The sequence below is a fragment of the Brachionichthys hirsutus genome, chromosome 7, assembly GCF_040956055.1.
Source record: "Brachionichthys hirsutus isolate HB-005 chromosome 7, CSIRO-AGI_Bhir_v1, whole genome shotgun sequence".
Classification (NCBI taxonomy): domain Eukaryota; kingdom Metazoa; phylum Chordata; class Actinopteri; order Lophiiformes; family Brachionichthyidae; genus Brachionichthys; species Brachionichthys hirsutus.
This window is the reverse complement of record NC_090903.1, coordinates 11217173-11244002: the sequence shown is the minus strand read 5'-3', so window position 1 is coordinate 11244002 and position 26830 is coordinate 11217173. Positions and strand designations below refer to the sequence as shown.

The 26830-nt window shown below is 39.8% G+C and overlaps 1 protein-coding gene across 1 annotated transcript in view; it reads left to right on the top strand.

Moving 5' to 3' along the window:
- The window catches only part of grid1a (glutamate receptor, ionotropic, delta 1a), a 152659-nt gene that overhangs the window by 99440 nt on the left and 26389 nt on the right, over positions 1–26830 (top strand). Inside the window, exons 4-5 of the mRNA XM_068741145.1 lie at positions 2401–2606; positions 23343–23396. Coding sequence (XP_068597246.1) covers positions 2401–2606; positions 23343–23396 — 260 coding nt within the window. The remainder of the gene's footprint in view (positions 1–2400; positions 2607–23342; positions 23397–26830) is intronic.

The window sequence follows — 26830 nt, the reverse complement described above, 5'->3', positions numbered from 1 at the left end:
TCAAGAGGTCAAGAGGTTGCCGTCTTATGAACAAGTCACTTAAACGGCAAAGAGTAAAGTTTGAATATCTGAAACTTCCAGGAGTTTTGTATTCAAAGTGAGACTTGGGTAAATATAGAAATCAGGCCTTTAATTCCACATTAATCCGCTTTACTGCAGCCTGTCCATCGCTGACACAGTTGCCAATGGTAAAGCCCACTGTCGATTTGAAGTATTGACTTTTAAGTCTGATGTTTCTAAAGGGGTCTTCTAGTAGCAACTACATGGCAGCTTTCCCCTGGCTGTTGGAGGAATTAAAAACTATGTTTGTTACAACATGTTTGTCGAATACCCCGTTTCAGAGATACAAGGATTTCACCCAGCAGCAGCATCACTATTGAAGGACGCAAACATTCCGTCAGGGATTAATATTCCTTTTTTAAATATGATTCTCTAACAAATCCTCTTGGATCAACAAATAATGTCTTTAACTTTTTGATGTGTCTGCATTAATTACCATTTGTTTACTTACCATGTGAAACATAAAACGGGGGCTCCTACTATTATACCCTCTGGACAGCAAAGAGCAGAGGAAATATAAAACTCATTATAGGTTTAGTTTATGCTCAATAGCAGTGTATTTTGTTGCAGCTGTATAGTACATCTAGATATGCAATTTAAAACCTCCAGTAGTTGAACAACAACAGTTTGCTGTGAACTGTTTGTGTGCGCTGACAAAAGGAGGAATGACTCAGAGATTGAGCCGCCGCCCGTTTCACCCAATGCAACAACACATCCAAATGGTAATCGCTTCACTTTAAAGACAAAGAAGAAAAGCGTGTGTATTTTTCTGTGTGCATGTGTGAGCGAGAGAGAATGGCGAGGCTTCAGAATGAGAACAATGAACCAATTAATTTCATAATTTCACTTTTCCTTTTATGTTATATTTCAGCACAGTAATGAAAATATGATTGTCAGATAATTGATCTAAGTCTTTATGGCTTATTGCTTCTCATTGTTGTTCTGGTCTTATTCGCTTCATTTCCAGTTCTTGCTGCATGGCCTCATACCTCATATGACTACCTCATGCCTGCATGGCGTGATATTATAGACTTGTGTGTGTGGCTCTGCAGTACGCTTTGCCTTTCAAAGCATCAGTATTTAGTCTGTTCTCAGTCCCAAGAACACTAGAGATCTGAGTGACTCATCAAAACCCCCGGGACACAACAACATAAAGCACACTCAAATTCACACACAAACACACACACATTAACAGATACCCATTTAGACAAACTTTCATTAGGGATTCAAAGGGGAATCCAGTATTACTGATTTTGGCTCGCCTGTTTCTCAATGCGGCATGAACTGGCACAAACTGGGCTTGGTGCCTCATCTATAAATCAGGAGGTCTCAAAACACTGAGAGGGTGCTAGTCCAGCAGGCCATCAAAACTGCTCAGGTGCTACCTGCCAAGATTAAGTAAAAATCTTTTTATAAACCGAGTTTCTTTCATGCATTAATCATTTCTGCAATCAGAAGCTATAACTCCCCTGTTGTTTCCCTCCTGTCTGAGGATTATTGTTGAGGAAATGGAATAATTGTCTTTTAACAACCGTGAAAGAGTGAGTGAACTTGGTTAGTTCTACTTCATTTCAGTCCACGATGGCTGCTTAACTGTGCACAGTTAACATATTGCAAATTATTTTGATGCCAAAAAGCCAATGAATGCAGATTCCAATGGCAGAAAGTGATTTGCTCAAAACGAACAGACATGACCTCGACAGTCTATCGAAATGGATCCTAAATAAACGAACAAGCGCAGCAATTTACATGCAGTTCCAGTCAGAACTGAAAGAACAATGGAACAGGTAATAAGATGGTGAGCGATTTTGATAGTGACAAAGGAGGTGCCAGATATAATGAAATAGGTGCCAATCTGAAACATCCCGGATGCTGTTCCACCAGGATCCAAATTAAGCCCTAAATGGGCTACTGTACCCTTTATGACTGCTGGAATTGCTGTGTCTATTGCAAGCACTCTGTTGCATATCACATTTGATGTGTGTCTGCAACACAGGGCACTTTGTGGTTTCCTGGAACACACACTGGGGACACAGTAACACCTGCCTGCAGTTTCATATCTTGCAAACCTCAGGAAACAGAATGACAGGAGTGCTTGTTTTATTTAGTCATACAGGGACAAATAATGGAACGTGCCATGAAGCCCTAGGAATAGAGCCCGGAAATAAATGTAGGTGTTCTTCTAAATAAACCCCCTCGAAAATGAGATGGATCTTCTCAAGGGGTTATTCCTCTTAATAAATAAATGTAAATGTAAACCAAAGCACTGTTTATTATAGGACTGTCTGTTTCTGTCTTCACCATCATCCATCATCTGCCGTCTTTTCCACCCCTGTTCAGATATCCGGGGCTTGCAAACCTTTATGGACCAGGCGTCACGGCTGGGTCTCGACGTTTCCTTGCAGAGAGTGGATCGGAACATCAGCCGAGTCTTTACTGACCTTTTCAACACAATGCGCACCGAGGAGCTCAACCGTTACCGGGACACACTGCGGCGGGCCGTGTTGCTCATGAGTCCTCGGGGTGCGCAGGTTTTCATCCACCAGGTAAGCAACACTGCAGCATTGTATGCAAAAAAATAAGATGAAGATAACTCTTCTTAAGTGGATATTTACATAATATATATGTAATATTGTCTGGCGCCCCAACTTTCATTATTTTAAATGTAGGTAAAGAAATACAGAGCAAGATTAGTTAATGATTAGTAGGAAGCAAACGGTTTAGTTTTCATTTGGAGCTTTCAGTTCAAATCACACCAGCGATCCTTCCCTTGTTAAATTGGATTAAACAAAATTGTAAAAGCTTGTCTGTAAAAATGAGACCAGATGTCAGAGATTAGATGGGTCCAACAGTGAATTGGATCACATTTCACCTGCCAATATTCTGATTTAAATGATGTGTTGCTGGACAGCAGAAACATTTACAGTAAAATATGAATTCAGCCTCACACTGTGCTGACAGCAAAGAGAGCTGTTCGCTGTACAGCTCGACAACACTGTATATACGTAACCCCTGGCAACGTTCAAACAAGGTCAAAGTCAGCTATCTATATACGTGAAAGCTGATCCAACAACAACATTATAGCAGTTGAACTAAGGAATATGTTGTAGTCAATGTATCAGCTCTCCACCATGCAGAATCAGAATACTTTAATAATCCCATAGGGAAATTATATCAGCAGCAATGCTCAACAAAGAAACAGAATAATTAACAGTATGTCCATAGTGCAGGAATAGATAAAGAAAACAAATTAGTTAGTAGTTTAAATTTTACAGTGACTTGCTCATTTTGTTACACACTTAGTGACGTACTTTAATGACTTTTACCGTGTTTTTGTTGTTTACCGAAACTGAAAGCAGAAAAAAAATTGGCTATTAAAGGGACGGCCTTATTTTTCATTCAAATGTTTTCAATCTCAACTGCAAATGAACCCTTTCATCCTTACTGCCGTGAGGGCATGCCCGCCCAAACAATGCCTTAGTAACCCACGTGGATTGTTCTGTGGACTCTTGCATGTCGCTGTTTGGCTTATGATAACTGTTTACAAAACCCAAGCTGATAATCTTTTGCACTTTCCCATGAATAGGGGGATATTCTGGTTTTGGCTCCAGTCTGTTTGTTTGTAAGAAGGATTATAGGAAACCTATTGGCGCACTTTTCGTGAACCTTTTGAAGGGTGCAGTATTAGCCAAGGAAGAACCCAGAACATTCATTTAGTGACTACACAAATCTTTTAGATATGAGGTTTTATGACATCCCCCCACCCTCTTTTATTTCTTACACTGTAAAAAATCTGAAAAAGTTGACTCAAATACACAGCTTTCGTGGTGTAAATGTCAGCATCTTTGATCATCAACCATTGCAAGGGGAAAACATCAATCGCGTAGGTCAAGATGAGCCTCAGCAGAAAAAAGACATCAGTTTTAAAGAAAACAGTGCAAAGCATGCGGATTCGACATATGATATAACACATTTAACAAATGTGAGGTCTTCACAGGAATGAAAAAATCAGGTGTTTTACTTACGTTAAATATCTGGGAAGTAAATTACAAGTTAATAGTTATTTCTCATCTCTGCATTGTCCTCAAATCCTGTTCCTTCTAAATTACTACCTTAAAAAAGTCCATGATTTCATTGCAAGCTTAATTTTAATGTCTTGTTCCAAGGATAGTGAGACATTTCCTTCAATGTCACTCATCACGGAGAGAAGAATAAACCTACGCTTTGTGTTGACATTTCTGTACGCCACTATAAGTATACTTATCCATCTAACTGAGTGGACAAGTTCATGTTACAGAGTATAGATGAAGGGAACTAAAATGGTCAGGATGATGTATTGAGTATAGTATAGGATAGCGAATATAATATATAATGTATACTGTACACCCATATGTTTTGTCTTCTTCATTGCACATGGAGCCCACTTTCATTTAAGTATCGCAGTAGAAAATCCCCGAGACAGCATTGTGTTATAAATGTAATGCATTGTTGCCCAGAGCCGATTTTGTGTCTTGAAATAAAACAAGATCCATGATATACTTGTATATATTTACGGATTAGTCTGTAATTAGACTATGGCGTGGAAAACACATGCCATAGAATAACTGTAGATATATTTTCTTCTTCTGTTTGAATTTAAGCGTGCCTTTCATAGTTGGCATTCTTTATCATTCTGTATTCAACTAGTGCAGCATGCCTTGAGGATAAAGAAATAACTAGGGCTTCACATTCTGCACTGTACCCACTGTGAATATGTGAATATATTCAAAGTGGCCGTGGATATTTGTTAATTCATCAAAGATTCATTAATACGTCGGTACTGGGAGAAAATGTAAATATGCTAATGTTCTGTATGGAGAATAATGGCGATGCTATAGAGACTTAAGTATCCCTGAAGGGCTTTAGCCTGATAGAATTCAGTAAGGCTGCAATGGAGACTGGAAATGTACCGAATGATGGATCAAACATCATCACGGGCAACCTTTCCATGCTCAGGGGGAATGTTTAATTACCCCTGTCAATCAGTCGGGATGTACTCTTTGCCCTATTGCCACAGCTTAAGAACCACTAGATGAAATGAAATGACATGTCAAGCATGTATTGTGGAAACTTTAAAAGTGTGTACCTCAATGCTGCTTTCTTTCTTTTCAATTGAACATTTTGAAACATGGTTAAAGCAAGTTAACCCCAAAAAATAACATCACAAGCACATACACACAGATCCTATTCTAAAACATTGTTTAGTGACTATGTGGTAGCTTTAAGAGAGTTTATAGCCTAAATGCGAAATGTACGAGTGGCTATTTGGGGGCATCCTTGAGACTTGAATTGGTTATTTTGGACTCTTTTTTTTTTCATTTATTTATTTTTGCCTCATTAATATGAAGGGATTGTCTTGCACGCATGAGCTAAATGTCATTCATTGCAACCACGAGTGACTGTAAGGTGTAGCGGCGATCCCATGGCGAGTGCCATTTGTCATAACCTTTGGTTGTAATAACTCCACACAAGAGCTGCATAATGCAGTCTGCAGTATCACTGTAGAAGATGGCGTATATACATCAAATCAGCCAGCTCACATTTTTCTACATGATTATATTGTCGAAAACAGAAATGATCAGGTATTTTGTTTCTATGTCTGCGCCGATTTGCTCCTCTGCAAGGTCAAGGAAATATGTCTCAGGAAGAGTAGGGCAGATTCATGAGAGGCACCTTGTCAAGCAAACACTTCATCAAATGGCTAATTTAGACAGACCATAATGATATGTTTAATGTGAAGAGATTGCTCCACACGACTAACATCCATACAAAAGTTATCTTAAGTCGCATCCTGTCACAAGTCGGTTGTCACTTCCACTGTCCTCTCTCAGAGCGTTTCTCAAACATTGAAGGAGATGCATATTTAATTGACAGTGGCTACTGCTTGTGCCAAATGTCTGGGCTCTTCTATTCTCCCATTCAGACAGTTTTGCCATCTTATTTCTTGTTCAGTTTTGGCTATGAGAGGATGTAGTGTCTACTGTCAACCCCAGTGCTGCCTTGTTCCTGACACCCAGCTATTCTCTGCTCCCTTCATGATTGGGAACTTCACTCGGGTCACGCAAGCCTTTCAGAGGACCATGCATTTGGACTTTGAGCTTTCAGTTGTCTCATTTCTGGGTGCTTGTGTGGTATGAATGAGCATCACTTACCTACATAAAATGGCATTTAGACAACTTTTATCCCATTTTCATATATTTTTCCAAGTGACTAAAGAGTTGTTGAGGGTGCAGCTTTGCGCTCCACATCTTGAAGATGCCTCCATATGATTTTGCTCCTCGGGGATGTGACGGGGATGTAAGCCTAACCCAACAACAACTGAAGCACCTGCACTGAACATGAATTATTGAAATGAATAGCACATTTAAATAGTTAAAATGACAATGCTAAAAAAGAATGTGTAAATCGAGTACAGTAATACCTTTACATAAAAGTATAATTTGTTCCCGGACCAAGCTCGTAACTCAATTCGCCGGAATGTCAATTATATTTTTCCCAACTGAAATAACTGAAAAAAATACATCTATTCCTGCCATCTAAAAACACTCAAATTAACGCAAATACAAAATGATATAAAGGATATACAGTATTACTGTAATCTAAAATGTGGTTTTATTATGGGTTTTTACCTTCAAGACCAACGATAGCAGCTAACAGCGGCGTGCAGTGCAGAGGAGGATGGATGGAGAGAGCGTTAGACGGTACGTAGAGACTTTACACCCGTACAATTCTTTTTCTTTGAATCCCATCACTTATTTTAAGAGATATTAATACATACAGCCAAAATCACGTAAATAATGCAACACAACATGGGAGACATGCAGGAGATGAGTACCGAAAGCGGTGAAAACGTGAACAAGTGAAGCGCGCTTGGAGCCCTCGCATCTGGAAGCGTGCTCGGATCTCAAATTCATGCTCACAGGTTTCTTTTTCTGTTTCTCGGAACACTCGTATATCGAGGTACTACTGTATATTTTGGAGGGTAGAATTTAGTGAACCTTATCAAAATTTTATGTTTACAATTGTGCTTTTGTTCAGTAGAAGCTTTTGTAATGCAAGGTACTGGATGAAATGCTTGCTCTTGTGATATATCACATTCATTTGGTTTCTGCTTGTGGGACAACGGCCTCCTGAAGGGGTTGATGTGAAGGGAAACAGGATGGGTGGCGACAACTGGCTCTGCAGTCTTGTTGATGGATGGAACAGAGAGGCTGGGTGAGGGCTGCCTCCTGTGTGGCGGCTGCACAGCGCTATGAGAGTGACAAGCTGCCTGCTGCCAGGGAGTGTGAGAGGGAGACGGAGACGCAGGAGGGTAAAGCGAGGCAGACGGGTAGACACGGAGAAAGAGAGAGAGAGAGAGAGAGAGAGCAGAAATTAGAGCATGCAATAGGAGGAAGGGAGATAGATGCAAATCGTAAAGGCCAGTGATCAGAAAGTGCTGGGGCGTTGTAAGGGAGGAGCTTCGACAGCATAAAATGCCCTTCTGTGGGAAACAGAAGTCTAATGGAAGAGATGAAGTGGAGAGAGACAAAAGGAACGAGTGCTGAGAGACTTGAGCATCTGACAGAAAGGATCTATTTAAGATGGGATTGCTTTTAAAGTCAGCGGGAAAGATGCATTTGTTTTCAGAGATAATTAAGGGATGCATTTTAACATCAGGGAGACGTGTAAATACTTTGACAGTGTGAATGCAGCTCCTTTCTTGGCAAATCAAATGGGGAAAGATAAAAACCGTCTCTCCCATTGCGACAGTTAAAAAGAATTCTGTTTGTTTAGTTTTTTTACTCAAGTCAGAATGAGTTTCCAGCTTTAACTAAACTATACTTTTCTATGCCATTGCTCTCGGGACACTTTAATCCTCTGAACCTCATCTGATAGCATATTACTGAGATACACACAAACAAATAACATTTTTGCTTTTATCAAGTGTTTCAGAAATACTTCATTTTAACACTATTTCTATTTTTTAAATCATTATTTAAATTCCTGATTCCAGACGTAACATTACCTGGTATTTTTTTTTATTTTGTTGTATTTTTGATAGGTCTTTTTTTTAGATTTGCTAATCAGAATGTATTGATTTGTTAATCATGTTTATGCGAAACACACTGTGTTTCTGAATCACTTTGCATATGTAAAACATGATTTTCACTCCACAACTGAAACCGTTTACTCATCTCTTCGAGTTTCAGAGTGCCCTTGAGCATATAATTTTTTTTCTCAGTCTGCTATTTAGAACATCGTCCCTGACAAACAAAATATCTTGAAAATCTAAATATGTTTGAAAGCTAGCAAGTAAAAGTAAATATACTGAAGCTGATTTCCATTCTTTGCTGTTTTCCAAAATAACTTCAGCAACAGTTCCTCACATCTTGATGAAGTGATTTATTCCAGTACACAGTTCCTTCCATTTTTCTGTTTTTTTCCTCTTTGCTTTTTATACATTCTCCAGCGTGGACTTCACTTTATTTCTTTTCTGAATGGCATAAAAGAGCTGAAAGATGGTGTCTTTCTGACCCATTTGAATGCAAGACAAACGTATGGTGTCAGATTCACTTGTCAAAAGCTGTGAGTAGCTGATTACTAAAAGACCTTATGACACTCGAGTGTGAGATGTAATAAATACAGCTGCCCTTTCTAGAAATTGCATTTTGATGTCAAGGTCTCTTCCATCTTCTTGTCACTTGTAGATGGTGATTTAAAACCAGCCTGACTTGATATGCTATTATGGGCTGCTTTGGGAAAAGACAGAGACAATGACTTCTTCTTTTTTTGTTGCTTGGGGAATTCATTCGTTGATGTGACAGTTTGTGAAGCTCAACAGAGACAGGCAGAGACATCCATGTACAAATGCAAATATCACACAGTTTTCATTCACATTTCCCTGACATGAGTGAGTCAGATGCACCTTCACAGTCAGCATCACTCACATGTTTGTGTATTTGACCATTTTATTATTAGAGCGTCACAGATTGAGATCACTGTGCAAAGAAGAAACATTTAAAGAGCATTTCAAACATTTGTGAAATGTAGCTGCTGATCAATGGGGGGTGTCTCAAACATTCCCAATGCTGCTAGCTCAATATTGGGAATGTTGGCAGGGAGCCGTAGCCGGACCAGCTCGGCAGCCCCCTTGTGAACCCAGCTGGGCTGGGGCTGAGAGTGATGGCAGCGAACACAATACAGAGGATTTACAGTCACCTCGATCAGACTCACGATAAAACGATTCCAGACGGGGATAGCGGAGGTGTGAATTGGGATTACAGTGAGTCAGCCTTAGGGGGCAGGAGTCAAGGCACACAAGAAACCGGCCATGGTGCTATTGGACTGAAGGTAGCCGTTTCTGTTCCCCCCACATCCAAACTGGAGTTATGAGTCAAACAGGGTCTGCAAAAGCTCATTATTTAGCAAGTTAACTTCAGCCACTATGTCTCAAAAAAAATTGTTTTAAACACGTCCTTGACATCAAAGCAGTTACTTCTGCACCTCTCTTAATATTTTTTTGTTAATTCTGAATGTTTAGAATGTATTCCTTCCATCGTTGTTTCCTCAAATGCCAATAATAGACTGTACGTAGTCTTATCAGAAATGGCAGGATATCAGTTTAATATCCCTTTCTCAGTCTCAGAATGTTGTTTCATCTTTGAACACTTCAATTTGTCATTGAAATATGACACTAATTCATATTTCTCAACAGTAGGGACTAGTATTACTTGCCTTTACTGTCGCCCATACATGTCTTGTGCCCTTACCCCTTCCTATTTCCACCCTGTTGTTGTTGTTGTTGTTCCTGATGCACTTTCTGAAAACATGTCTTAGTTTTAACCGCTGCTTCGCCCCTCATTCCTCCTCTCGATCCATTACTGCCAGTTCTGTCTACTCCCCTTCCCTGAGCGCTAATGAGTGAGGCCAGGTGCAATTATAGCGGTCCAATAGTACTTTTGTGCCTGAATGTTTTGTTTTCTTATTGCCGTATAGAAGAAACACACTTGCAGTCACCCAGAAGATTCATTTGAACTGGCCTGGAATACAGATGGAGGCTACTGTGTGCATCTCCGGGGGTGGGAGAGTTTACAGAGGTGATGAACTAAATAACATGTCAAGGAAGTGCTGAGCAGGGACAGTTGAAATAAGGATTTAAATAGGAGTATGAGATGCTGTACAGAACATTTGTACTGTATAAACAGACGTTGAAAAGTTCAAATTTGCCATATAAAGATTAGTTAGATTAATAAGAATTGCTTGCTTTCCTAAATCTAGTAAAGATGTAATTTGTCATTTGTTAAAAGGCTAATCAAGGTTAGTGGATCAGCCCTGACTGTATCACAGCACACAAAAAGTCCATCAATAAATGAATTTTCTTGCATTTTTTTTCTGTAATGGGTCAGGTGTCAGCTTTGGTGTAAAGTCAATCTAAAAACTAAACCGTGAGGTGCGCTGATGTGTTTAGAATCAGCCTTGACCCGGTAGGGCTGAAACTGTACGTATTGCAGCTCTATTGACATCATGTTTAGAAGAAATTCTATGGTGGAGCAGTGAGGGTGGGAAGAAGTCAGCAGAGGGCTCCAGTGACCATCTGCTGCAGGCCAAAGATTAAGAGGTGTAGGGAGTTGATCTTGCTTCCAGTCCGCTGGCATTGCTCCCTCCTGGCTTAACATCGCCACCTCTGGACCCCCAAACTCTTCCCCTGACCCTCACCGCAGCACCTCGATTCTATTTTCCTCCCAATAACAGTGTGACAAATTGAGCCTGCCACAAAGCCATCCATCATTGTCCTACATCTCATCATCTAATGCCGTGTTCTCTTTCTCTCTCTCTCTTCTTTCCTTTTTTGTCCCTGTTACAGGACATTCCTTCTTTTCCTCTTCACTACTTTTTTCTAATTTTAACAGTTTCATGTTTCTCTGCACATGGGCACTTAATCTGTGTGTCCTGTTCTTTTTTACTTCATAGCATCATCTCCATTTGTCTCTTATTTTATTGCTCTTACTCTTACTCTATGTTGTCATACTGTGTTTGTCTCCATTTCTCGCCCTCTGTTTAGTTCTCCTCACCCTCCCTACAGACTCGTTCTCTTCTGAAATACCAGTATTATTGTTTGCTGTGTCATCTCTCTGGTTGCATGCAGACAGATGCATGTTGTCATAGATACATGCTTTATTTTCCTGCAGTAATTTAATGGCTTAAATATATGCAATACACACAACAATTGCTGTGCCTCATTTTGCAGTAGTTTATACTCCAATACAGAGAAAATATCACTTGCTCTGTATGACTAAATTCTGCAAAGCCATGTGATTTTTCTTCATAATGAGTGTTTGTACTATGGAGAAGCTGTAGTGTGCAGAGAGAAAACAGTAATTGCTTGGCATAATAACTAAATGGAACAGGTTGACAGATAAGTGATCGATGGCTCCCCTCTGTCATAGAAGTGCCTCCTATAGGAGTTGGAGCAAAGAAAAGTTTTGAATGATCAGAAGTTGTTTGCATACAACATATAACCTCCAGAATACAACAAAGTATGTTAGTCCAACAAAGACAAAAAATAATATATAAATAAAAGGTAAGTATTTCATAGGGGGGTGGAATAATCGTGATAAATGGTTGATTTTCCCAAACTCTGATATTAAAATAAAAAATGGTTGGCAAGGTCTTTCGCTGATTATTACTTTCCGAGGTATGAATCATCTGCGGATGTTAAAGAGCTCTTCATAAATAATGTAGCATTTCACAAGTAAGACTGGAGAATGTGTATCTGAGGCGATACCTTATCCAAATCACATTAATCAATGACAGACAATCAGACAATTATCTGAAATGTGGAAGAGGACTTTCTGGGTACATAAATTGAAAGCTGTCTTACTGATGATGACAGGCAGCAGCAAAAGTGATTGAAGCAACAATACGTTAGCGGCACCACTGGCCCATGATTGATCGTTTGGTCATATGGCCACTCTAACCTTGGCCTTTATGCTTCAGTTACAGTCAGGAATACACAACAAAAATCTTCCCAGGTAATGTATTTCACTGGCAGCAGCCACATACACTCCTTCTGACTGAGGATGAAAACATTTGACTGATATTTGTGGTTTTGATATTATAAAACCCCCTTAAGCTCAGATTTGCTGACATTTCAGCCATTTTTCTTGCATCAGACGTCTTTTAAATAGACGTTCCTCCTTCTTTCCTTTTGAAGCGAGTCAGCGAATAGCGGTACTCGAACACAGTCAAGCTCATTAAACTATGTCAAATGGCTTTATATGTGTATTATTTCTATTTTAATTTGCATATGTCTATTTTAATTTGAGGTGTAGAGACATTGTTAAGCCATATTAACATTTTTGCAAACTATTAGCTTAGTTAATATTCTTTTTTAAATTAGAATTGTCAACAAACTTGTTATAGTGCATTAATAGCTTTATCACTCACGTATATTTGTCCCTAAAGCATACTATGAGATGCAATTACACCAAAACCCAGCAACATTGTTGGAAAGTTTTGTCTCTGTGAAATTGTTGCTGCGAGCTCAAGATTATTGCCCAATTCCCCACGTGGCAGCCTCAAAATCCAGTGAGCGTTATAAGAGTAATTGTGAAACCAACCACTTTGAAGACATGTACTGCATTGGTACCTGAGACACAACCTATTACAGTCCTAAAGCTCTGTGCAAAGCCTTCAATGAAAGTGCAGCCTGTGTGGAAGGAATACATATTTAAAATCCAGTGCAGACATTTCGATATCTTTCCCTACCTGCCTTATTTGGTTTCCTTTCCCTTATTTTTCTCTTTCCAATATGTATATATCAGTCGGCATAAGGATACGCATATCTATATGCATATTCCTTTGATGTCTCATTGCCAGCGCTGCCATATTTTAAAGATATGACCAACCACTGTATTTCACACATGCATAAGTGCATAGTGTGTCTGGAGATGTAGGAGCAGGCGGCATTATTTAGTGAAGACCAGTTCTCAATATCCACACAGGTGTGCAGTTTGTAAACGTCAGCTTACCTACAGATGAATCCCATAAATGATCTGTCAGTATGTGTCTCGTCTATCTGTTGCTTTATGTCTGCAGATGGCGCAGATGGATATTCAGTTCAGATAGCCAGCCGGTGCGGTGTCTCGGACTTTCCACTTTGCATTTAATTTTGTTTTATTCATTTTGCAAATACTCATCCATGATATTGTGTTTAAGATGTGCAGCTGAACTTTATCACATCAGTCACCCTTCAGTCAAATTTAATTGTAATTAAATGCTGGAAATGCTGTGCACGAATCTCTGAATCCATTTCCATGCAACTAATCTGGCTTTCCTCCAGAGGAGAATCTCCACTAATTTTTTATCAAGCGCTTCTTTTCTCCAGACACACACTCCTCAGCCTACGCCTCAGCTTCGGGAACGGGTCATTGTAGTACCTGTTTATCCTCAGGTATAATTTGTGTCTATGATTTTTACCCAGGCAGGAACTTGCGAGCTCAGAGGTCTTCTACCGCTCCTGGAAAACAGACGTTTCATGTCTCACTGTAGTGATTATCAGGATGCCCCCCACACAGCATAACAGGGAATTGTTATTATTAAAGCAGACTTGGATTTAAGATAAGATTAACCTGCCATATCTCTTTGGGTTGCCATGTTCCTCCTTCTTTTGGCACATCACTCCAAAACCGTGGATTATAAAAGATTTTCTAAGCATCATTGCTTCCTCCTCATGCTCTTCTTCCCTCCTGTTTTCGCTGTTTTATCCTTTCGTCATTCCCGCTAATTATCTAGTGGCGCTATGACTGAGCTAATTGGCCGACTCGAATATAACTGAACTATTTGTTACCTCGTCTTCTGTCGACGACCCACATACACAGTGGCTCGTGAAAGCAGCTATAATTGGGTATTATTATCACAGCGAAAACTGGCATAAATTCCATCAGGTTCCATGTCCAAATTCAAAGTCTGCAAGGGTGATTATAGTTTCTTCAAGTAATTACTATGTTCACTTAACAGTCTATTCCCCACATCACGTTTTTCCCTTTTTATTTCATTTACAGCCTACACTGCCTTGAACACCCACCTGATATGAGTGTACTGCTGTCCTCAGGTGTTCTTATAAGAGGGGATCCAAAGACTTTAGACATGCTTTGAAAAGACGATCGAGTGATCTTCTTTGTGTATTTTGTTTCCTCCATCTAATTAAATGAGACCTAAGATAAAAGCCTGCGGGGACAACTGTCATAAAGTTTTATTAAAGCATCTTCATGCTATTACAGCTGATCTCTCAAGAGGTTTTCATTATATTACTGCCCTGTTTGCTTTAGAAGTATACTCGCAATACAGATGTAACAATAAATAGCTGAAGTGTTGTAGAAATCTAATGGTGTATCATTTGCTGTTTAAACAGTTTACGATGTGTAATCTGAAAGATGCCTCGAGTATATGTTAATTACAATGTATGCCCCCCCCCTGCTCAGGGAGAACCAGTGAAGCGTCCCATTAAGCCTGATGAGACTCCTCAGAGAGGAAGTGTTAGTCAGGTACTGTGAGACTACGGGGTGTGTGGTGCAGCGGATGGATGGATGAAGAAGAGGCAGTCAGTCCAGGATACCCTGTAGAATCTCATCCAGAGCCTCCTCTTGAGCAGGACTTTTCAGCCTTCTATTCAAAAACCAGTAATTGTATCATTTTTCAAACGCCTTGCTTCTGTCTGGCTGTGAGACTGGCCCCATTAATCAAACTAATGGAGAAGTAAGTGATTTCAAAATATAGGCTTTGAGCATGCTCTTTTTTTTTGCCTCTTTGTGACTCCGCCTCCAACTCAGCTTCGGGAATCCCGCTCCTCCCATACCGTTTTTTCGGTATTTTTTGCAGGGCGGTCCTTGGTGACCATCACGACTTACCAAGTAGACAATTGCTGTGTGAAAGAAAGATGCATTTTTATTGTGCTTTTAGTCTGCTGTTAATAACATTAAAGCGTCCCCTCACCACATTCGAGCAGTGCATCATCTCTCCAGCTCAAATATTCAATATTCAATTTCTATTGTGCCAAAGCGACAAGCTGTGCACATGGGGTTGTAGAAAAGTCACTCGGAAATCATTCAGGCCTAAACAGGTAGTTTCCATCCCCCAAAGAGTCACAGTTTGGACGCATTTATTGATCTTGATGACCCAGATTAAATTAAAGTGCTCAGATATACTGTATACAGTTGCCCGGCAGCAATAAAACAGCAGAGCATTATGGAGGCCGATACCCGAGCACGCTAACAAAGCAGATTCCTTCCAGGCAAGGTGTTAACTGCTGCTTGTACAATAACTCATTATTTCTTTGATGCAACCATTTGCCTCATGGACATTAAAAAGCAGGATAATATTTACAGCATATATAATATTTATTGTCTGTAATTAAACCATGTTGCTCTACTTACCCCAGAAGGCTGTATACTGGGAATGATTGTCTCTAAAGACCCGAAACAATTATCGAACATGTTTCTATGAATGCCATACGTTCAAGTGTCTGCATCTGTCTCTTTGTGATCAACCCCTGAGAGCGCGTTTGAGCATGTATGGTATTTTTTTGGTGTTCCATTCTTCTTATACACACACACACATCTACCATACAACAGGGGGCTGCCCTGTACACACACTCCCGGTCTGATCCCAGTATTTTATGCACTTCTCTTAATACTTCCTCAAGAGGTTTGGTGTGTATCTGCAGGGATGGACAGAAATGATTTTTACTTAGTACTTAGTTTCTGCCTTATCTTCCCTGGGAAGGTGACAAGAAGTCATCTTCTGTCACAACGAAACGTAAAGGCTCATTGTTAGGGGATCAGCATTGATATTGATAAGACCATGTATCCTTTTATTACTATCTACTTTCCTCCTTTTAAAGCATTAAGAATAAAAAAAATGGAGTGACATCACATTGTTTGACATTGATATCAACAGGTAGCGTGTGCTGAGGCACAGGAACATGATTTTGCATGCAGAGTTGCAGATGCAGCATAACTGAGTTTGTGTATTTAATAATAACAGTCTGTCGAGTTCAGTTCTGATACCAATTACTATTTGTTTCTGACATATTTTATATTTTAAGTCAATATATTTGACCTCGTTCAAATATTGATGCCATGTTTCCCTCCAGGTTCCTTGATCATAATTTCCTTGGGGGGGGGGGGGGGGGGGTCAGATGAGCTCTGTGTTGTGATGGTCAGAAAAACAAAGTGAACCCCACAAAAATGAAATAAAAATGAAAGCTCAATTTACAGAGCGGATGTTCTATTGTACGATCCTGTTTACCAGACACCACAGCCGACTAAGTTTCAAAATGTAATTACTCGTGATTATATCTTAGTGATTACAGTGTCCTTTTAAAAAAAGCCTTGTCCACGTTTTATTATCACTATGTGGACCCTGATCTCTGCCCTCCACAGCCAGCCTGAGCATTTTCATCCATCCCCCCTGTCCCATCATTGTGCATAAAAATACACCAACATTTACTACCATCGCTCTCAAACGAGGACTCTTGTGAAACCACTGCAGCGTGAAAAAGCAGTTTATTTCTCGCTGTACAAAATGGAACAATCAGCTTCACACTATCTCAGCTTTTATGCACAACAGAAAAGACTGAAGTGTGTCCCAACTCTCTTTACCCTGTGCACCAAACTGTTTTCAAGTAAATTACAAGTTGAGTAAAAGACATTGGACATTTCACTTTGTGCCACAGGTGCCACCTTTCCTGTCCTGATTACATCACTGACTAAAGGGAGAGCTTAATTATTTATGTGCTTTCCAAATAAAAATTACTCTCTCTTAAGATGTTTGCTTAGCAGTGAAGATAAGTTTGAATAGAGAGTTCTGTGAGTCATTTTATTGACGCTAATGGCCCTCAAATAGTATTGAGAGCTTTTATGTAAAACAATTCTTGCAATTCACTCACCTAAAATTGCTTGATAAATAGTGTCTAAAATAATGGTACCATGAATTATTCAGTTGTATTTGAATAGCATTTTGCTCGTCTCTGGTCTTTGCTTGGATCAGGACCAATTAGTTACAGATATTAATTTTTTATGTGATTGTGCCTGTCAGCTTCGTTTCGAGTATTGTAGCTGTGGATTCTGGCGCCAGGTTATCAGCCAGAGTTTGTTGTTTTTTTATAGCCTTTTTCCATCTTGTCTTATAAAACAGAAGCGTCTCAAAACTCTGCTTCAGGGCATGTTTTGAAATAGATTTAAAATGGAAATGGAAAATAAAAATGCAGCACAATTACCATAGTAACACCAATAATTACATTTTTAAATTTTCATTTAAATTTAAAACAAGCTTGTAATATACTGTACTTACCACATATCTGTTTTTATGCTATGACTACAATCACAGATGAGCGAAATAACTATTGGTGAAGTATTTTCCATCATATGTGAAGTAAAGATTCAAGTGTAAATTTTCCCTCTGGCTCCCTCCCACCACAAATTACATGCAATAGAGGCTACCCTAAATTAACCTCAGGCAGAAATATGAGTGTGAACTGTTGTTTGTCTTTCGACTGCATGTGGCACTGCGATAAACTGGCGACTTATCCAGGATGTACACTGCCATTGTTAGCTGGAATAGGCTAGAGAAAATGAATGTCTACCTCTGTAGACCGGAATATTTTGTTGATTGTTTGATTATTCAAACAATAATGCTGCACATTCCTAAAGTTACTCTAATCTTAATCGCAGCATAATGTGGCCATTGGTGAGTATTCTCATTCAGAAATTAACTATCCCACTCATGTCTTGCAGCGTAAACCTGTAGGAGGTTATCTGCACAAGAAAGTGGCGGACTTAGTACCATAGCAGATGGGGAATAATTTGTTTTTAATGTGACACGTGTGTCTTCTTGGGAGGGACACCTGGCCTTCCATATTGCTGTAGAGGGTCAGAAGCAATTTGTTCAGGTGTCAGATTATCACTAAAGACTTCAGATCAGCAACCAGGCTAGACTCCCTTTTTTTTTTTGTTCCATCGGCTGCTGTATCTTTTGAAAAAGACTCTTCTCTTGGCAGTGAAATGCTAAAGCTAACCCACATGTGTAACCTTTAAATGGGCATGCAAGAGGCTGAAGTTTCCACAGCAATGGGGCAACGCTTGGTTCAGATGAACAATTGTAAACCGTTGTAAACCTTTGATGGTGGACCTCATTATTCCTTCCTTGCTATTATGTGAGGTCCTCATATGAAGAGAACATAGAAAGGGTGACAGCAAACCAAAGCCTTTCAGCATCCACCCTCCAAATTATGGCCCTGACTAAAACTAAAACCAGCGTGACCTGAATTACGGCCAGTTCAGCATCAGATTTCAAATGCTATTAGCTGAGCACTCCTTATTCTGGGTTCTTATAATTTTAAGCCTGCAGTTGAAATGAGCATTATCGCACGTTTCACTCTTCTTTCACCGAGGGAACGGATGTCTTAAAGCATGTGGAGATTATTTTTTACATCTGCTTTTTGATCTTGATTGAATTATTGTACATGAGAAGGTGTTCACTCAGAGGGTTAGATATTAAACACGCTGACTGGTACACAGAGATTCAGATAAATACATTGAATCATATTAATAAAAAGGAGTGAATCTTGCACATCTTTCAACATCATTCCCAAAAAAGAATTCAGTCAGGAAAACATACACTGAGTGAATTGAATGTGCTTTCCTCGCTGGGAGAAAGAACACGTCTTTATTTTTTCCACACGCTGAGACTCTACTTTTGAAGACATTAAATTTTCTAAATACCTAAAACCTAATCTGCAAGGGCGGCATTTATATCGCTCGCAAGTTCTCTACACTGCTATGTAACAGAGAACATCGCCATCATTATACACATAACACCTACACACAGGTGTGTGCATCTCTGCATAGTAACGCATCGTGGCTTCCCTCCCGGTGTTTGGCACTTAACTCATCGCAACTTTCGTACCCGCTGAAAATACAATGCCAAAGTTGAAATGAATACTTTTGAAGACATTATTATTACATTATTATAGTAATTAACATGCCTGGTATGTGAATGAGCTGGTAGATTCATTCACTACTTGATTTAACAAACTCTGATGGTTTATGTAATAAATAGATGCCGATACACACCTGTTAGTTATCCAACCCTTGTGCGTATCAATAGACAGAACACAAATAATTAAAGCATCATTCAGCATGTTGCAGTACTTTACAGTTGAACATCCCCAAATCACATCCTCCACCTTGATCAACAACCCCTTGTTAAAACCAATGGAAGTGTTGCAGGGCAGTTGGATTAGACTGAATTACTTTTAATTTGGTTTAGCCAATAAATTAGTATCTGTGGGAACAATAAAAATCATTTTATAAAGCATCAAATAGTATCGAGCGTGTTAATCGTTGCTCCTCAGTCGTTTTCGGCTTGCCCACACCAACCCGCACCTCTTTTCACATCCTTCTAACCACGATTGCTCTACTTTTTTTTTTTTTTACATCTGTCACAGCTTCAAATTGGAGATGGCATTTTGTGGCTGCCTTTGTGGCATCGCTACTGTATAAGAACATGCCTGGGGTCTTTTGCTTCTCTGATTGGAGACGTAAGTGTCACCATGGCTTTGGCGGTATCAACAGTATGCAGAGAATTCTTCAGATGTCGCTCCAGGCACATTTTTATACCTTCTCCAAAATTGTTTTGCTCTCCAGAGGTTGACTGTTAGCTATCTGTGAAGTGAAGGGAGACGTTTCATTTCTCCATAAGTGTTTAAGCTCCGGTGTGACACTTTTACTTTCTCAATGATGAGGCTCCTTTTTGTGGGGGCGTCCTTTCTGCCTTTGTACCAAATATTTCAATGATTTCAGCTGTCGATGCTTGTATGAGTTCCTTGCTTTCTGTGATGCTGTTAGTGGGAATAGTGAGTAGTGCTGACTCCTGAGTTCAATCGGCAGACGTCTGATAACCGACAGAGTAGCATTTTGAGCATTTTGTGCGTTAACTATGTTTATTCTGGGCACAGGTTTCCTTCCTGGTGCAGTGGATGCAGTTGCCATGACTGTTGGTTTGATTCATTTTAACATAGCTCTTCTCTCAGTCGCCGCATGCTCATCAGTAGTGTCCCAATTATATTAGATCCTTTCAATTATCAACTGGAATAAAAGCAAGTTTCTAATGATATTAGTGCGCTGGGCTACCAGAAACGTATTGGTCACCATGAATGGTGCTCTTCTGCTCATCCATACATCCCACATTTAGTGCAGCCTCTCTCCTTGAGCCTGCTGTTTTCTATTGTAACAGGAGCCAACCCCCCCGTCACCCCTCCGGTCCCCCAACGCCTGAAGGGGGGCCTTGTTAACCGGAATGACGTTCAGCTTTGCATCATCACATTTTAAATCAGACCCCAGGATATTCACATTGGAAGTTGTTTTCAATGTCTTTTTTTTCTGTTGTTTGCATTTGAGAACATGTTAATTATCAACAACACTTCCCAGCGACCACCTAGAAATCGAGCACCGCGTTCAATCCATTGGAGCAGCACTCGGCATTATACACAGTGTGTTTCATTTTCATTCTGCCGCAAGGTCAAAAGCAACTCCCTAATTTAACCTAATAAGGCTTCATTTCTAGAGTGTCTGGAGATGTCAGTTGCACTGTGAACTGGGGCTGAACCTCTCAAGTGGTGGGTTCTGTTGTGCCCAGGGCTTCAACAAAACATTGTAATCCAGCTGGTACACATTAGCTAACCCACACTCCAGTACTAGACTTTGTTTTTAACATCATGGCTTCTGACAGATTTTGTCTGCAACAATGAATGCAGCTCAAGGAGCTGTCATGTCCCTTGAATGTCAGGATTATTTTTCAAGGCAGACAATAGCTTTCATTGTCAGATTTTATTTAAGGCCGGAAATACATTATCCTAATTTGAATTAATGGATTACACACACATGAAAGGATTTTGCTGATATTATTCCGTCACATCGCATGCAGGAAACCCCTAACGATCTTTTGCCATTAACCGAAAGTGAGTTACAGAGAATTGCTGAGCCCGAGGTGAGCTTCACAAGCTGCGTTTGACTCATGAAAGAATGTGTCAAGTTGCGTTGCATGTCAAAATAAACAGTCTCATTGTGCAGTTCATGGATGTTTCAAGTTCAAACATAAATTATCCATGCAAAAGAAAATTATGCCGTGCATCTTTAAAATGATATTTTTACATAGTGCATGACGAAATTGAAAACTAGGGCCGTAAACTGTGTGTGTGTGCAGAAAATGTATTAATTGTTTCTTCATTTCCTTCACCACACGCACTCTTTCTTTGACGCGTGACGGGTTTTCTTTTTGCTCACCTTATGCCTTAAGGATTCCCTACAGCTCAACCTAAAACGCTGTGGCCTTAATTTCCCCCCAGACCTGGTTTCATGCCACACTTTGCACACACAAACATGCACAAGCTTTCCAGTCTTATATTGTACAGGCTGGAGTGAAACATTCCCATTCTTCTCTGCAATTATCACATTTAAATTGTTAAATTGTCACCTACAGCACCACTAATTTCTCTGCCAAATTAATGAATGTCTAGGATCAGGTTATAAACAATGCACAGAATTAATGTTTTGAATGTGAATTTGAATGACTGCAATACAAAACGCCATTTTTAATCACCTCGAGTATGACAAATAATGTAATTTCCTTTAGCTTGATGAGTTTGGCGCCCCCCCCCCCCCCCCCCCCCGTACCCCGAATCCCGATGTGACTTAATTTGGATGAATAATTAACCAATCACAAACAATTCTATATGAGCCAGAAATGAACCAATAATTCATGTGCAACAGTAAATGCTGTTCAGAAATCCTGTTGTGAAACCAAATGATACCTTTGAGCAGGTCAGAAGCACCGATCAGTGCTTCTCGTGAGGGCTACAGGGTCCCGCATTGACACGTTTTAGACCCTCACTACATTACACTCATAACTCTCTGGCATCCATCGATAATGTTGGCCTAACCTTTTGAATTCTGGGGCAATTTTTGAAGGCAAATAGTCCTGCATTTTCAGTTTGAGTACCAGACGTGACATTTCAACAATGGAAGCAAACGTCTCTCTTACCCTGGCATGGTCGCCTCAATCTGGAACAGGAGTACTATTAAAATTAAATCACGATCCAGCTATTATTGATAAGCACGCTGTGATGAATTACACATGAGGCGGGGCTCTGTCGGTTATATGTTGAGACATCGGTCTTCGTTGCTTTGTGTGAAACAGATTCATTCAGACTCTATTGACAGCAATTTGCTGCATTCTCTGTGATGTAAAGCATGTGGCAGAGCTCCGTGATGCGATGCCATTAAAATGTTTGTTTTAATTTTTATTTATTCAACATCTACATGTATTTTAGTCACATGATTACTGTGGCAGCCTAATTTTATTTAAAATATTATGCATATGAGGAATCCTTCTATAATATAGCAGGATACATGTTGATTTATGTATTGTCTGCCAGTCAATAGCATTAGCGTGGAAAATATCATTGTGTGGCAGGATCGAATGAAATATGAAGATTAAAATCTTTTTTCTTTTTTTTTTGCAAGGTGCGTCTTTTTACATGATGTATACTTCTATTCAATATCTGATGGTCACCAGACACACGAATTATGTCTATACATTAGCTATTGCCTAAATAGGTTTAAAAACCCTGGCCATTTGGATGATTCAAATAGAAACAGATCAGTGATATACTTAATTTAATTTAAATAAAGTAACTCATTTTAAATTTAAACCTTAATGTTTATTTATTTATCTTTCTTTAGCTTTGACGCTCCAGTGTCACAGAATCCAACAGATTTGTAGCAAACTGCCACCTTTTCCAGTGGTCTCCACATTGTCTATTTCACTTTAAATATGTATTTTACAGGCAAAGTGACATGACCACAGCTTATAAATTTAGGCTCAAAGCATTGGCTATAATATGTGCATCAGGCTTCTCACATTCAATTTAAAGATAATCCATCTTGTGTGTAGCAGGTCTGCACATTGCATAATTTATAATGGCTGGCCAGTCCAGTGCACTCCAGGCAGGGAGTGCATTCCATGCTATGTCTTTGTGCCTTGGCTAAACAGACTACCGTATCTTGAGTTACAAATTAGGCTCCAGAAATGCCAAAGGAGTGACTGAATATCGAAAGCTCCCAATGAATTGCATGCAAGATCATATAAATGCACTATATTTGTGCTCCCTGTGACCTCTTTTATTTTATTTATCACTGCAGGCTGTGGAAACCAACCTGGCATCCAAGGATAGTCACTGGGTCTACGCCAACGAGGTGAGGTGAAACGCAAACATACACACTTAAACCTCAGTGTCAGCTTGTCTGTCAACACACACTGGTATGCTGCCAAGGCAGAGGTAAACACATGACAACCCGTAGCATTGTCACTCTGCATTATACCACAATTACCTAAATTTTCAGTGCATCATTAGTTTTATATGTTCACTGCCTGAGGAACTGGAATTTATTTTATGTTGTGTAATTTCCCTCCCAAAATGCATTGATGTTAGTGCAGCTGATCAGTGTGTGTGTGTGTCTAATACTGACCTAAATGGTCTTCTAAATTGCTTATCATAGCAAGTACACTCAGTGAATACATAACAGTGGATTTTGCCTTTTAATTTTGTGGCTCAGCGCTGCATTTCCATTCATTTAAATTGATTTGGAGATAAAGGGGAGTCATAGGGCTGGGCTGATGCTAAAAGCGTGGGATGAAAGATAGAAGGTTATTCCTAGTTGAGTCACCTGAAACATAATATCCATGTAGACGCTCTCAGTCTAAACACATGCAGTATGCATTTTATAAGGATATCGTCTTCTAGTTTCATCTGAACATGTGCTTGAAGTATAAATAATGACAGAATGATCTGTGCTGGAGAGTAGAGGATCAATGTGTGCATGAGATCCAGATTATAATGTTATTGAATCAACATGCAGAAATAATTTGGAAGCTGGAGTCCTGGGGAAAAGATTGTTGCAAATTGACTTTTAAATAGAAGATTTAACAAAAAGAAATATAAATTAGCCAGAGAACAATCCAACAGTGAAAATATTTTTTACCGTGTATGCTTTATTAAGATATTGATGGTGAATTTTAGTAGCCTGAATTAATATATAAATTAATTGACACAAGTTAATGAGGGTGAGGACTTGGAATATTTCCAGGTATCTGGTTGCATAACTAACCTTATTCAGACTCTAATGAGCTCCAGCGAGCTGAGCTATAAAGGTCAATATTTCAAATTATTTTCACTGTGCATTTCAGCAGACACCAAACTAAAGTTTTGATTTACAACAGCTTTTGAGACCCTGAGTAATTTCAAACCTTTCGGGTTTCCAGAAAGTTAACAGTCATATTATTATGCGGTATTGATCTGATTAGATGCCTGAGGCAAGTTGACACACAACCCCGCGCAGGTAACATTCCTGACATCCGAATGATGCGGTTATCATTTTCACACCCAGCACCCAGGTTATATAAGAAGCAGACGTATTTACACCCATTCACCAATGGGTTTGCAGATCGTAGCGTGAATCAGGCTCATTATTGGTGCATTGCTATTGTTAGGCAACTGAAAGGAATTGTACTGACCAACAAAAGCCTTGTCTGAATTGAGTGGAGCAGCATTTTCCCTCTTTAAAAGGTCACATTATTCATATAATAATTCTACTGAAGTGGTTCCACAATGTGGACACACACTAGTGATGAAAACTGATGCTCCGAAATCATCTGAATAAATTATCAGAGTAACATTTTCCTCCAACCCTTCATCCACATGGAAGTTTTCCCTCATCTATACCAGATGCTGCAGCCTTTTAATGCCCAATCCCAATGTGAAGCCACCCGCCACTTCATCAGTATGCATATGCTATTAGGGTGAAAATAATTATCACAGACATTTATACATTGGCAAATGAAAACAAAAGTCAAGTCATGCCTCCCACAGCAATTTGGAGTGATGGCCATGTTTCGTTTACTCTGATATTTCCGGGCTAAAGGGGAGGACTGGGATTGGGCTTTAATCGTGTCAAGTAACAGGATCTTTACAGGATATTTCTTTGTTGTGTGTTGTCGTCATTCACGACTCCTGAAAGCAGCCGCTGAGCTCATTAAAGATTACAGAGGCTAATGTAGTTATAAGTTCGGCACTGTAATACTTAATTTGAATTAATATTCTAGCACAAACTCAGGCCTCTCAGAACTCCAGCAAGACAATTGTTAAGGATAACAATGGTCATTATATGCTGGTCACTGGCCTTCAGTGATGGTTAACTCATTTTGTTATGGGGCCAGTAAATACATGATATATATGCAGTCCAGCTGTATGGCAAAAACAGAGAAGTAACAGCTCCCTCCGTCACGTGTGGCTCCTATAAGCACCGGCTGTCCCCACGGACAGTGGACCCTGTTCTTCTGCCTGGTCCGGACTGAGAGGTGACATTTATTTTGGTGCCGCCCACCCACACAGCTCCCCAGACTCCGGCCCACATTTACAACCCACACAGGGAAAACAAGGTCACACATTTCATTGAAGTCTCACAACACGCCGTTGTGCTAATCTGCCTCCAGCAACTATACGAGTCGCCGTGAATGCAGCTGCCGAGCTAGAATAGCGAAACGCACGCATTAAGACAGATAGAGATGAAATGAGGATGAGGATGATGATGATGATGATGACTTGGTGTAAGCATGAGTGGAAAAAACCAATAACTTTCAAAAACATTTAAACAGGAAATAATAAAGTTGATGTTTCCAGATTAGTTCATATTTTTATTATGGGGTGCTTACATAAATTAATAAATACATAATGTGAACTTGACCATTATGCACCACGTATTTAAGAAAATGTCCCGCTGAACCAAAGAAAACATTGTAAAACTCAGTGGTGTCCCCTGAAGGAAAACAATGAGGTTAAAACTATTAACTTTCCTTATAACCTTTCTTACGTCACAAGCATTTTCATTGTGGGACTGATAGTAATGCATTCAAAACTAAGGCAAAGCACATTAGGCCTCTGAGTATTAAATTTAGCCAACACAGAAACAAGGAAAACTATATTTTGGATAAGTAAGGGTAAGAACGAGTTGATAAGAGCAACAGGGCATGGTTGTGATAGAAAGGCCACGAAATGAACCACCGTGCTGCAGCTTCTGGGTCTCCTTTATCTGACACTGTCTAGTGGGCTCAGATGGATCACACAGTCTCATAGGATTTGTTGGGGGGGGATGGGGGTGGTTCTTCCTTTGGTAGCAAGAAGGTGATACAGAATGCTTGATGGATTAGCTGGATGTGCCCATTGTGATAGAGAGGGTACAGTCATGATATGAGCGATGTCTTGGTTTACTGCCCATCAAGGCTGAGATGGAAAATCGATTCGACTGACACAAATCTCCACCAAGCCAACGATACAGAAAGGTGGAGTACCGCAGGAGCCGCTTGCAACATAAAGAAACCAAGCTTTTATTTAACTTATCCTGTTTCTAACGATCAACATGGCATTTTTCAAAACACTGAAGGCTCCTGACATGATCCTTCGTATAATTAATCGCCAACGGCATCCAAGCAGAAACACAAACACATTTTTAAAAGATTATGCAGCCACCCAAAAATGCTGAACAGAGGAGGTTTCCAGCAAGATGCTCGTCAATTCAAAGAGTCCCCACAGGCAGTTCCTATCAGCACCCTTATCTAAATGTTAATCTGTCAC